The sequence below is a fragment of the Episyrphus balteatus genome, chromosome 4 (genome assembly GCF_945859705.1).
Source record: "Episyrphus balteatus chromosome 4, idEpiBalt1.1, whole genome shotgun sequence".
Classification (NCBI taxonomy): Eukaryota; Metazoa; Arthropoda; class Insecta; order Diptera; family Syrphidae; genus Episyrphus; species Episyrphus balteatus.
In genome coordinates this window covers 83,043,910-83,058,290 of record NC_079137.1, presented here as the reverse complement: position 1 = coordinate 83,058,290, position 14,381 = coordinate 83,043,910, and the positions used below count along the sequence as shown (strand labels likewise).

The following is a 14,381-nucleotide window of genomic DNA, read 5'->3' as shown; positions in this document are numbered from 1 at the left end:
CAGTACATATATATTAAGTCAATGCTTTACAGTAGCTACATTCCCAAGTAACAATTTAACTTCCATTACGCTAATGCCGACTTTTCACGAGTCAATTTTAGCCGCACGATTTAAGTCGACAAGGATTTTTCTATGGGGATTGTCACTTTAGTCCCCTGCGGCTTACGTTCACACGAGTCGAAAAGCCTTGCCGCACGGCAAAAATCGACTCGTGAAAAGTCGGCAAAAGGAAATTATCACTTGCGCTGGATGTTATAAAGATTTTACTGAATTTGGCTTTATTATTTTTTTTTCTAATTTGTTTTTTTCTTAATTTTGGCCATTCAACTGCTTTTTGCGTTACTGCCTGTACGGCTTTATAAAAGCAAAAATGTTAGCTAAGAACAGCTTCTATAAATTGATATCTCGCAGGTTTAACCCCTAACTATAGTGGTGGGTCCAGGGGACCCACATCTACTTTTAAAAAGTTAATAAAAACCGATGAAAATGAATTTTCTCTTTTTTTCTGTTTTTTCTTTACTTCTTCTAAAATTGTTATCTTTTAATGCTTAAAAAAAAAATTTATAAAAAAATTCAATTTTGTATTTTATTTTATCATTTCAAAACACCACAAATTTTCACCACTATAGTTAAGGGTTAAGCTTGTATAGAGCTTGTTTCAGAGACAAATTGCTTATATGTAGAACTTCGAATTATTTAAAAACTGTACTGTTTCGAGTTTTTCGGTTAAACCTTCAAATCTCTGGGTAGGGAAGCTTAAAAGAAATTACTAATTTTTGTATCTGATTTTTGCTGGATTAAAACTAAGATTTGAAATAAATCCGCCGATCTCTACCTTAAAATCACTTCTATTTTTCTCCAACCCGTAACCGAAAAATGGATTTGTCTATTTTGAAACATTTTTAAGTTGGTAAATTTTTGCACAGTTTTATATGAAAGTTTAATATGAGCACAGTTTGAAAGGGAATCAATACATTTATTGTACAAATACTTATCCAACCCGTAAATTTCATTGTAAAATTACTAAATGCACAAAAAAATCTACCTTCCTACGATAAGAAGTGTACATGGAGATTTCCTTTTTTTTTATCAAATAAAACAACTAATTTTTGCTGCAAAAGTTGGGTAGTAGGTAATAAAAGGAACTATGAAAAGAATATACAAAAAAAAATAAATGCGGGATATAAAACAAAGCAGGGGTCGAACTACGGCATACGTTCGTTAACGTTAACGTGACTATCGCTCTCTCTATTTAATCAGAAGAAAATGATAGAGACATAAAGCCTCAATACGTTAACGTACGTATGCCGTAGTTCGACCCCTGGATATTAAATCGGGATTTTAAAAAAAAACTGAATTTTAAATGGGACTATAAAAAATCAAAAACAATGAAGATGAAGAAGTCCAACATTTCAATTTCTTTATACCAGATGTATTTTTTAAACTAGTGAATAATATGGCCGTTAATTGGGCTCATCTCTGTTTAAAAGATTATAATTTCATTGGTTAACTCGATCTTTAAACTACAGGAGCAAGTCGAACTACAGGAGCAATTACGTGAGACCCAGTCATGCATTTTATTTTTATGATTGAACATCCTAAGCATATTATAATTGCTGCCCAAATCGTTACTGCTTTTTGCATCCGTCGTTTATATCTTTTGAAACAGCGCTATAGAATGTAGGTACTCTTAACATTAGCCCTGTTCCATTGGAGGTGGTAGTCTATTTAATTTATAATAGATATGCTTTGGTTAATCTATAGTAGTATCATCTACTCATGCTCTTCTTCCCGAGTAGATACGATTTGTATTGAATTCGTTAAAAGTGCGTTCCATTGAAAATTGAATTCGTTGAAAGTGCGTTCCATTGAAAATCGCTAGTAAACTACCAGTAGTACTTTGCCACCTCCCAAAGGAACAGGGCTATTTATGAATATCTGACTGAAAATTAAATAAAAGAAAACACTTTTTTTATTATAAGCTTTCAATACTAACGTTTATTTAAAGAATTATTTTTAAGAAGGAATGTAACATTTAAAATTGAGTTTTACAGATTATGTAAGAAAAAAATTGTGAAATTATCTGATTACATGTTTTCATTCATTTCTTTTTTTTTTATTTTTTATTAATTTAGCGATAGTTTTGCCTATTAATCTTACAACAGTTATAAATTTGTACCAAAATAATTGTTGTTAGTCAATTACAATAAATACCTATCAAATTGGTATAAATAAAACTGGTAAAAGTTTTTTTTTTAGGTTTTTGGATTTTCAATAGAAAGAACTTGTTCAATTACTTATAGAATAATAATAATGAACAAGAACAAACAACTTGAAAAGCTATAGATTTTTTGTTTGTAAAAAGTTTTTCAACGATTGCTTTCTTCTTGGTTTTTTATTTAGCAAAATACATCTTTAGTTGTATACTTCCACTAATTTAAATATTAAATAATTTGATCCCTTTTATGTTGATAATTGCATTAAAAACCAGGTACTCCATAGAGGTACACTGGTGGCGCATAAAAATGTTCTTATATGTTTTTTATCGATATATATTTAGTTAAGATTTTATTTTAAATTTGATAATAATTAAAGCTTGGGTTTGCAATTGCAATATTTTGTTTTGTTTTTTTTTTTTTTTATGTTAAAGCATCGTTGACTGTTAAATCTTACAAAATAGTAAATATTTTACTTAAATTTAACGACAAAAGAGTTATTATCATCATTCGAGCTAATTTTATTGTATTATTTACAAACAATATAAAAAAATTTAATGCCCATGGACGGATAGGCAACGTAAAAATAAAAACAATAACACAGTCTTTCTAAATATATTTTAAATAAATATATAATAAGCAATAGAAAGTTTATGTTTGTTTAAATAAATAATTATATTTACGCATATAGAGACATTTGTAAAAAAAATACTTAAGTTTTTTTTTTTTTAAGTATAATGAGAGTTTCTTTTTTTTTTTTTTAATATATATGTATGTATTAGTAAAATAGATTATATAATATTTTTGATAATTTAGCATTTTTTTTAGTCTGCACGAGTTTTATTCTTAGGCAGTGCATCTTTTTGCTTGGTTTTTGGTACAAGCATCTTTGAGTCGTGGTCAGATGGATCAATATCACCATCATCATCTTCTGAAGCTATGCGAGCACCTTTAGCTGTTCGACCATCTATTAATATTAAAAAATTCACTTGTTAAATTAATTTTAATAAAATCTCTTATTATTTATTTTATTAATTTTGTATTTTGTATTGCTTTATTTATGTTGCAAATATTTGTTTAAGAAATTTGAAGTTTGGGTAGAACAGCATAAGGAAATTCAAAAAAAGTCACAATTCTGAGAAAATATGTTGGATCGAAATTTCTCTCAAAAATTAAACGGATACCTACTTACTTTTACTACATGAAAGTTAACTTTACTTTACTTACGCAACTTTGTACTAAATCTTACTTTTATCTGCAATGGATATCGTTTTCGCTTCACATGGAGAGTTTACTGAGCTCGGTACCTCACCTTTCCGCACTTGTTCACACAATCTAAATGCTTCTAGGAATTCATTTAAATCGACTGATCCATCTTTATTAATATCCATCATTTTGCACATTTCCAATAGTTGTTCTCGTGTATCAGTACCTGGTAAATGGTGTTCAAGCAAGTCACATGCTTCGCCAAATTCTTCCAACGAGATATAACCTGAAGAAATATGGAGTTAAATAGTTTTTTTTGTAATGAATTTTATTAGCAACTTATACCAGAGTTATCTTTATCTAAAATTCTAAAAATAGCTTCGAGGCTACTTTTGTTCTTATAAAGAGAATCAGCCACTGACGTACTTCCAGCCTGAGCAGTTTTCTTTAGGTGAAATTGAAATTAAATAATTGTATTGGATGAGATTTAAGGTGATCTTATCTGACTTACTATAATATCGGTGTCCAGAAGTTCAAGAGTATTTCTATAGTAAACTTCAGTAACGTTGGTCGTTTGCCCTGAAACGTACGCTGAAGAATTCACATCAACTGACGAAGGTGCAAGTTTTTCACGTAACAATCTCCATGGTAAACCCAAATGAGTAGCTTCTTCCATAGCCTCACACCATTTTGACAGGCTTAGCTTACCTGAAAATTTTTAAGGATTCGATATACATACATAGGTCCATCAATTCTCTTGTAGATATTTCTTCTAATTGGTTTTCACTTTCATTCAAAAATTTAATTTGTTAATTTTCAAAAATAATATATAGAAAAGGTACAACTTGCTACTGGATCCGAAGGGCCTGGGTGGCAAAATGCATTAAAAGTACCTCGAGCTACTCAGAACCAAACGTACAAAAAAAAAATGTATTTGTATCACAGAAACGAAAATATATGTATGTACTTATTTTTAGAATTGTACGTCTAAATTGAATCTGTTATACGTTTTTGCAACATTTCATTATTTTGAAAGTTCTTATTTAAAAATTCAAAAAGGACACCTTTAATGGTTAATTTATATAAAACAACTCTGTTTTTTAGAAGCCGGTTGTACAGTCTAAGCTGAAATACATTGGGTATTTTTAATTAAGCTGAGAATGAAATTCGTTCTAATTCAAAATGTTTCTCGATTACTATCATCGATGTGAATGTTACAGAATGTAAACAAGCAATTTTGTTTTCTCGACAAAAGAATTCATATAAACTTAACAGAATTCACACTACTCACCTGTTCCCTTAGGATCTCTTTTTTTAAATTCTCTTTCCAGTTCTTCGCGCTTGTCAAGCAATTTAGCTCCTAGCTCCTGCAAGGCCGAGCTTTCAATGAGCCCAACTCTTTGACGAAAGGTTAGTTTTCTGGTTTTCGATGCTGCTGCTGTATATTGAACAAAATGGGTGTCCAATTGTGGATTAAGCTTTAGGTAAGCACCTTTATTAGACCCAATGGCATAATAGTTTGAAGCCGAGAAAATAGTTATGACCTAATGCAAAATATTAAATAAACTTATAAACATTTTTATGAGTAGAATAATGAAGTTTTTTACTCACCTTGCCCGAATGGGTAAGTTCATGTCCATCAGGTTTGCATTCGTGTGAGCGGACCAAAAAAGAAAGTTTATATTTTTGCAAAAATGTTTGTGTAACATCAGGGCCAAAATATGTGCCGGCACCTCGAAGACTGTTGGGTTCACAACCATCCAAATGCTGTGGGTCACTCCACATAATATCAAATACCTTTTAAAATTAATATGTGAATCAGTTTACTTTAAAAGATTGATTGTTAGAAATTGATAATCTCACCTGCTTCCATTCAACTTTGTCAATCCCCTCTCCTGGAGCAGAACCACCTTCAGCAATAGGCGGTCGAAGTATGGAAACATACTAAAGGCAAGATGTTGAAAAATAATTCACCTAACCAGTGTTAAGAAATTACCTTTCCTCTATCTAAGCTTTTGATGAGGTCCAGATTAGTGGTATCTGATATTCCGCCGTGTACTATCAATACTCTATTATTAACAATCGTTCCCAATGGTAGCCATCGATAAACTTCTTCAATTAATTTCAAAAGCTTTTCAGAATTATGCTAAAACAGAGATGGTTATGATGATTACCAGTCTTGACTTTTTTGAGAGTATAAATATTTTACCTTGTACTTTTGTTGGACTTCCTTGATGAAACCATATCTAGCGTTCATAACTGTATCCTCGTGGTTACCTCGATTTAGAAAAACTCCTCCTGGGAAGACAAGGAAACAAGAAAGTAACAAAAGAAATACCTCAAGTCCTTTTTTGCCACGATCGACAAAATCTCCATTGAAAACGTACGGATTTTCGGTTGAAGGAAGACCATTCTAAACAATTTTTTTTCATATAAAAAGGAGATTGTTTCATATATTTTGTGCTTTTTCGGTAATACCTTATGAAAAACCACCAAAAGATCATCTAATTTTCCATGTAAATCACCACATATTGTTACTTGCTTAGAAATAGCTGTCGATGCAGGATTGAGATTTGGAAGACGCTTGAGCTTATTCGATGCCTCTCTCAGAATTCCAGCTACATATTTAGCATGTAAACGGTTATACTATGCCAAATTAAAAAAAAAAATACATGTAAAAATAATTTATCTTTATAAGATTTAGTTTACTTTTTTCTTGCGGAATAGGTCAATCAAAGTATGAACATCCTTTTTCTCTAGAGGAAATTTTAAGTGAGGACCACGGTAAGTCTTTTCAGACGAATTTCCATCATGTTGATCTCCATGATCATCAGATTCATCCGAATATTTAGCGTCAAGGTTGTCTTTAAGAAAATCAGATTTAAAATTTTGAGTATGATGATTTTAATTTGAATAGAATACCAGTTGACGAAGCTCTTGAAGTTGGTTGGGAATCAGAGGATCTTCCAGATGCATCCGGGATATGAGTTAGAAGTGCATTGAAGAAGTTGTAAAGCTTTGGATTAAAGAGGTTTAAAAATATTCATATCTCTTGAAATTATTTATACATATATGGGATAATAATATAGTAAAAAATCTTTCAAGGTTTTCGAAGACAGTTTTCTTTAACAAATCAATAAAATGATATTCCTAAATAATAATGAAGGTTTTAAACTCATTCTAACCAAAAGTTAGAACCGTTTAATTGTTTCGTTAACTATTTCTAGATTCTAGTGGTTTCATGTTTCATAATGCCCTGATGTAAGTAATCAAAATTTTAGAGTGCACTAAGTTTTACGTTACTTAGTTACTCAACAAAAGAAAGGCCATAAAATGCCTCGTATATTTATCAGCATTTTTAAACCTTCCAAAATTGCACCAATCTGAATTCTGAATATTAATATGCATCAAAAGAAAAATCAATATAATACCATATGGTCAAGATATTGTAGCAATTCAATCAAAACAATATCTAGTCCATCTGCTTTTTCATTTAAAAACACTACTAAAATTCTGCATATACTATATAAAGCAGATGAAATCACATTCTTATAAAGATGGTTTTGTTAAACAAAAAAAAAAACTATTATAACCTATCACGTTTTGGTAAAGAAAAATAAAAATTCACTTTCTTTTGTTTTCATTTTGGATAGAAATTTAAAGGTTAGAGGCATTTTGAAGCCATAAAACGATTTAAATCGATAATTTATTTTATTATTAGTACCTACCTACTTTATATATTTATATAGGCACTGTGGTACGTGATGGACAAATATAGTGCGGTTTTTATTCCTTGAACTTTTGAAAATAATTAGACCTTACCTTTACTTGATCCTGTTCACCAGCATATTCAATGCTTTGGAAAATAGTCCAAGTATAACGGCGACGTACCTCCATGCGAGCTAAATATCGGCGATACCATCGTTGAATCAGTAATGCCGCTTTCATTGCTGAAATTTAAAATTCAAAATATATTAAATCTACTAAATTTTTAAAATGTATTATGTACATTTAACTGCGGCAGGTTTTTCATGCTTAATTGGCAAACAACCCATCATTTTTAAATTAGTTTTAAATTTTGATATAATACTACACTGAGGATCCATTAAACTATCACACAGATAAATTTAATTTTTATTTAAAAAGAAAGCCTTAATTCATATTGCTTTTCCACTAACACATTGTAATAGAATTAAAAAAAATAATTAATTAATAAAACACGTTTGTTTCCTTGAAGAAGACAACTTATGTTTAGACAATATGAGAACCACTTCTTAACTAATAGCCATAAAAGTTTTCAACTGAAATTCAATTTTTCGGTTTATTTTTCTGCCCTTTAAAGGTTGCTGGACTAACAGAAAGTTGTACAAGTATCGGTATCTATAGAGTACCTACATTCATCGGATGAACAAGAAAACACATACTGTGTTTAAATGACACGAATAGGGGTGGAAGTTTAGAAAAACAAAATAAAAGCCAACAGGAAGAAGACTATAACAATGTAAACAAAACAAAATTATGGTCAATTTGTTTTATAACTACATACATATAGAAAGGATGATGACGATGGGGACACACATTTGACTGGCGGGCGCTTGAGTAATTGTTCTGCACATTTTGCCAAGTCTAATATGACTCTTTTTTCACTCTTTATGAGAAATATAAGCAAAAAGATATAGTATGAGAAATGTTGGTGCAGTCATACTTTTTTGTAGATATCGTATACACGATAACTTTAAGAGCATACAAGATTCAACCACCCTTTTGGTGCAATGGGTTGACAGGTTGGTGTTAGTTAATTATTCAGTCATCTTTTCCATTGAGAGTTTGCAAACATTTATAATTATAGGGACGCACCTTTAAATTTAATTTTCTGAATAACAAACCCTGTGGTCATATCGGCATCTGGTCTTTAAAGAAATGATGGGTATTTAAATTTAAGAAGAAAACATATTGACCTTACCAGCCAATCTGTTAAAATGTTTCCCAAAAATAATTTTCTCCTCAATTTTCCTATTATAGAGACAGGCTTATTGAAGCGTGTAACAAATGGGCGTGAGATTGACGCGACGATTCAATGAACAAAATATGATAAGAAAGTGACTAAAACAAGTACCCTTTTTAATTTGAGGGTGCGTGCTACAAAACAGGAGCATGATACGTGACAGCATTGATATTAGACATACATAATGAAATACCTATGTATAGAATATATAATATACGTTTGAAGAATTCTGTGGGTAATATTTAAGTATATGCTCCCAAAAAGTATAACCTTTTATTTAAGTAGAAAACCAGGATAAAAAATAAAGATATATAAATAATATACTTACGTCAAAACAAGAAATTTAAAGATATAAATGGTATAATTACGAACTTAGGGTTTCTGTAGCTTTTTTTTAATAATGTACTTTATAAACTTTATATGCCTACCTACTTATACGAATATATTGTGCTATTTGCTAATGATTCAAACTAAAATAGAAGTAATGAAGTACGTTACAAATTCAATTTGTTTTAATCATACGTATCAAACTGAAGTATAACCGAGATTGTAATTTTTAGTTCAAGGTTTGCAGTTTTATAATATGGAATATCCAAAGTTAACTCATCAAATTTGACGATATAACTCTGGATCAATTGAAAATATTTGTTTTATACTTATAAGTCAACAGCAGTAAAATCATTTGCATTATATTAACTGCTCTAAACACTCAAATATTGGCCCTTAATTACGGCTATGTGAAGTTGGCACCCCCAATACTTGGTTCGATTGTCCAAGGTTAGCCCAGGATAATGAATGTTATCTTCTTCGTTGGATATAGGTCGTATTTTGATTTTACTTTTTGTCGACTTTTCGATTGTGCTTACAATCACAAAATAATTTTTTTTTATTTAGTGTAAAAATTGTTGGTTTTGCACTATGGTTCGTTTGCCCAACGTTAGCCCTGGATAGCCCAACTTTTTTTTATTCCACTATTTTTTCACAAGATACCACAAAAAAAAATTTTCATATCATATCAGAAACCGAAAAAATTGTTATTTTTTTTCCTGTCAAAAAATCGTTAACCGTGGTTTGTTTGCCCAAGGTTATCCCAGGATATCCCAACTTTTATTTTCGCTATCCTATGCTTAGTTTAAAAATTATAGAAGAATTGGTTTTTATTCGCCACAAAAAAAAGTACGCATACACCACAGTGACCGTTTAAATTTATAATTTAGAAAAATTAAATCCACTGGTGTTTGCATTGCGCCTCAAATGTTATTTATTTTACTTAGAATTTTTACTTCATTGAATAATGGATAAGGACTATGAAAAAAAGTTTAACATGACAATTTTCACACTGAAAAAAAAAACACAAATTTTGATTTTTAAGAGGTACCAACCTCTCAAAAAAAATTTTTTGTAATAATTTTTTTAACTAAGGGTGACCTAACAAAAATAAAGTGATGTAATTTTTTGCAATTACCAAGGTTAGTTCAGAAAGGTCTAAAAAGTTCTATTCGTATACTGAAAAAGAAATCACTTCACACAATTTTATATTTGTTATTTTTTTTTTATATGTTTGGATAGATTTTACTAAGCATGTAGCTTTTCTAGGTGCTTATATGGCAAACCAAAAAAATAAGGTGAAATGAAATAAATCAACTTAAGCTTCTTAACAGGAATGTTATATGGACTATATTCAATCAATTAAAAATTCTAAGTCAAATAAATAACATTCGAGGCGCAATGCAAACACCAGTAGATTTAATTTTTCTAAATTATAAACTAAAAATGGTCACTGAATAAAAACTAATTCTTCTACAAATTGTAAACTAATTGTAGGATAACAAAAATTAAATTTGGGTTATACTGGGCTAACCTTGAGCAATCGAACCAGGCAGGTTTTTTATTCTGTTGTCTGTATGATTCGCGGTTTGGTATGGAAAGTTCTACCGAGATCTACAAAAAAAAATCCCTTGAAGGAAGATCTATCACTTTTTACCAGAATACAGTATTTTTTTCCCCGATCTCCTCTACAAATTAAATTTTAAAGTGGTCAAGCAATAAATTTTGATTCTTTTTTTTACCCATCAAGCATTTAAAATTTGGCTGTTTACCAAACATGCAAGAAAATATTATTAAATTCTTTTAACTTACTTCGTTCCAGCTTCGTCATGCTCATACCCCTTCCAGGCTTACGCCACTTTCGATACCATCCCTTTGAATTTAGTAGTTTAAGTAAACTGGAACTCGTATGTTGACCTCCACCATCTTCTCCTCCTCCTCTTTCAATTTCCGAAGATCGACATGAAGATGAATCTTCAAAACTTGAACTTCGACGTTTATCACGACGAAAGCATACACAACTTCTTAACATCATTTTTATTCACAATCACTCTTTTATATTTAATGATTTCAAGACATTCATATGATTAAAATTTTTTTTTTTAAATTATTTAAATGCAGTATTTTGTAAATTGAGTTTTAAAGTTATCGAGGTCTGTTATTATTATATACTTTTTTTTTTTAATATTTAACCGTGATACAAAAATGTAAACTATTGCTTTTGGTAATTGACGATAAACTCTCAGATAAATATTCACACAAGAGCCTTTTTATTGCAAATTTTGGCTTGATATAAACAAAGCCACAATAGGAACCAATCATTCTTTTGACTGAAAATATAAATGAAAAATCATTTTTATGTATTTATATAAAGAAGTTAATTTTTGAGTTAAAAATTAGAGAATATACACATTTTAAGGAATTAAGAAATCTGAAATATTAAATAATAATAAAATTAAATAACTTTTTTTTGTTTGTTATCAATAAACAAACATAACAAAATTATGTAAATTTAAAAATAAAACTAATTGATCATTTTACTCATCATTCATTTTGCTTTCGTTTTTATTTTGTGTTTTTTGGCAGGCATCCAATGTTTACAATTCAATTTTGTTGTCACTTTCTCTACTCACTCTTGTCACTAATTCAATTATATTTCAAATTCTCTTATCACGTGAAAATAAACATTGAACTATGCTAATAATTATATCTTAACCATTTTCGGATCATACTTTGATTTTAATTCTAAACAATACACTTTGATAAATCAAAAACTGAAGCTGTGCAAATAATTTTTTTTTTTTTTTGAAGTTTTAATCACAAACAGTCGGAAAAGGCATTTTGAAGATGAAGACATTTGAAAAGAAGATGACAATGATCTTATAATGAGTACGTTATGTACATAAATTAGTTCACTTTTTTGTGTTTTTTTTTTGTTCGTTATTCTATCAGCCTAATCACGGGCATGCATTTTAGATGTCTGAATTCAAATAATAATTTCGCTATACAATATTAATTATGCAATTCTTATTATAATAGGATAAAACATAATAATGTTGTATCTTCTTATTGAAGGTTACGACAGCATCAAACTGATGAGCGAATATCTAGCAGAGGTCACTTGAACTTTTATCACTTGTGTTAATAACTTGAGCCATATTCATATTGCTTAACTTAAACTGGAGTTTATCAAATGCCATTCAAATAGGATAAACTCGAGTTTTTCTTAAAAGCAGCTTAAATAGTATCTATGAATACGCCCCCTTAAGTTTAAGAAAAATTATATTTTGATAGGATAGGTAACAAGACCTTAACCAAAAACTAGCTCCAGTTGCTTATTTTTTCTTAAGCACTTGCAAGGATCAAAATGCAAATATAAGCATACAGTAAAATAAAATTTAATTACTTAAAAATGCAATTTTTAACAAATAATTAATTAAATTTGTAGTTTTGGTTTAGCAATGAGATATGGCATGAAAATAGCTGTGTTTTCGGAAACTTCAAAGTAAAATTAGTAAATATTTCCAACAAATAGTTCTAAAAAAAGACATGTTGTTTAGTTTTGAAGGTAAGGGCTATGTCTTTTTGAGTAAACATTTTTTAAACATTATTAACAGGACTTCATTGAATTCAAGAACATTGTGTGCTTATTTTTTCAATTAACTTCAATATTATTTTTAAAACTCAATCTCAATCTGTTAACAAAAATTAAAGCCAAACCTACCTCCTTTTCACTATTGATATGCGGGCATTGAAAAACAGTTTCTGTAACCCAAAGTACTGTCGACCTTTGACCTTTCCAATCCATCCCATTTTAATTAACTATATCTCTCAGTTTGCCAAAACAAGTAAACGTAAGTTTTTTTTTAATTTAAAAATGTATGGGCCAAGAGTTTAAGTGTAAATTTACAATTTAAAAACATTTAAAACATCCACTACTTCATTATTTTTATTATTATAAGGCTATCAAGCCAAATGCTGCTGAGTCATCGATGGTCCATAGGGAATAATCAAATAAAAGTATTTACCAGAAAAATGATATTGCGCTTCAAAGAGTTTATACGTGCAGGCTATAGATATACTTAAGTAGGTATATAACATCTTTGTGCTTCTTGCTTTTAGTATCTTTTCCGTTTATATGTATGAACTTTTGCTATCCACCAATTTAATTATCTCTTAACTTAAAAGAAAAAAAAACTTGATTGATTTTACAACATTGAGCTATAGGAGGTAGAGGTACACACATTATCAGATTTGATGGATAGAAAAGTCTTTTATACTTCAAAAATAATTTAATTTAAAAATCACATATTTCGAACTTTATTATACCAATTCGGGAAAGCGAAGCACTCAATTTGTAGATGACATTATATTAATCTTTAGGAGAGAATTCGGGTACGGGGAGATAAGTGATTTTTTTTTTATTTTCACCGTATACATGCTAAACTTCTTAGCAAAGTGTCGACATGCTCCGCTTTTAGCTTATAATTTAGGATGCTCAAGACAATATAATCCTGTTATACAGTTAATCAGTTTAACGTACAGAATAAAAATACAAATACTTTAATATTTTTCAATATCAAAAATATAAATATAATATTTTATGTGGATAAAATTCATATTTTAACTATAAAAAACAATTAAGTACTTCTTTAATTTAAATGATATCATTAAGTTTTATTTTTAAATTAAGGTGGTGTATACATTTTTTATTAATATATTTAGTCAAGCAATGTTTTTTCATTAAACATGATACTTACTTTAAAGAATTCAATTGAAAATCTCTCATATTTTAATTTTATAAAATTTTTGGCACTTTCACACCACTCTCCATGATATAAATTTTTATTTACTTTTTATAAAAATAAAAAAAAAACTGTGTCGCCATGACCATGGCCTGTACTATACGAATTTATGTTGTACTTTGCATTGGAATATTATAAAGGTATATAATTTATAGGAAGAAATAATATCACTTTTTATGGAAATACAAGGTTTTATCACAAGAAATTACATATTAAATTAATAAAACAAACCGAAATATTTTTACTATTATTTATTTTATCTAACAAAAATGTCTAAAATTTATAAAATACTACTTGGAAACGGTTTTATTTTTTTCATTAGTTGAACGGCTAAAGTTATGCGGTTTCTCCATTCACACTGCGTTCAACTCAAATCAAATCCGTTTGTATCTATGGATTTTTAACAAATGTTTCGCCTTTCCTTCGGTATGGCTCTTCTGGGTGCTATTTTCGTACCATGTCATGAAGCGGCAAAAATATATACAAAGGGTTTTTGATTATTCTCTTAAATAAAATAAAAGAGATTTTTTAGATTTTGCGCAGTACTTTTTTTCTGTGAGATTAGTATTACTGTTTGACATTAAGAAATTGAGACTGATGGAACATAAGAAATTACCTTAACCTACATTGTATATATCAAACGTACTATACATTTATATCTTCGAGATCTAAGAGATATTTTTGCTCTCAAAAACATAAAATAACAAAATACCTCACACTATTTCGCCTTAAGATTAAGATACTAAAGTAAGGCATTTCACATTAACTTTTGCTCATTATTGGAATGAAGAGATTTTTAAGATTGCTTTTTCATTATGGATA

At 29.3% G+C, this 14,381-nt stretch overlaps 1 protein-coding gene across 3 annotated transcripts; it reads right to left on the bottom strand.

Annotated features, from left to right (window-relative positions):
• Positions 1-2,937: 2,937 nt before the first annotated feature.
• LOC129919826 (serine/threonine-protein phosphatase rdgC) lies at positions 2,938-13,970 on the bottom strand. Of its 3 annotated transcripts, none has more exons than XM_056000897.1 (15): positions 13,515-13,970; positions 10,567-11,084; positions 7,245-7,372; positions 6,345-6,438; positions 6,132-6,286; positions 5,901-6,068; positions 5,632-5,835; positions 5,419-5,568; positions 5,286-5,366; positions 5,034-5,219; positions 4,714-4,966; positions 3,934-4,130; positions 3,768-3,867; positions 3,466-3,708; positions 2,938-3,183 (listed from the first exon to the last, which is right to left on the bottom strand). In XM_056000897.1, the coding sequence occupies exons 2-15, from the start codon at positions 10,787-10,789 to the stop codon at positions 3,041-3,043; spliced, it is 2,325 nt and encodes a 774-aa protein (XP_055856872.1). In that variant the 5' UTR covers positions 10,790-11,084; positions 13,515-13,970; the 3' UTR covers positions 2,938-3,040. The 3 variants fall into 3 exon arrangements, with proteins under 3 accessions (XP_055856872.1, XP_055856873.1, XP_055856874.1); XM_056000899.1 differs by having other exon boundaries at positions 3,071-3,183; positions 3,444-3,708; XM_056000898.1 differs by lacking the exons at positions 10,567-11,084; positions 13,515-13,970 and adding an exon at positions 7,432-7,557.
• Between the last annotated feature and the right edge of the window lie 411 nt (positions 13,971-14,381).

What these genes read in the sequence shown, in the direction of transcription:
- LOC129919826 (XM_056000897.1), bottom strand. Translation starts at nt 10,789, where the DNA reads ATGATGTTAAGAAGTTGTGTATGCTTTCGTCGTGATAAACGTCGAAGT. An exon ending in ACAAAGTTGAATGGAAGCAG is followed by an intron (nt 5,220 to 5,285) that starts GTGAGATTATCA and finishes TAATTTTAAAAG; the next exon opens with GTATTTGATATTATGTGGAG. An exon ending in TTTAGATAAAGATAACTCTG is followed by an intron (nt 3,709 to 3,767) that starts GTATAAGTTGCT and finishes ATATTTCTTCAG; the next exon opens with GTTATATCTCGTTGGAAGAA.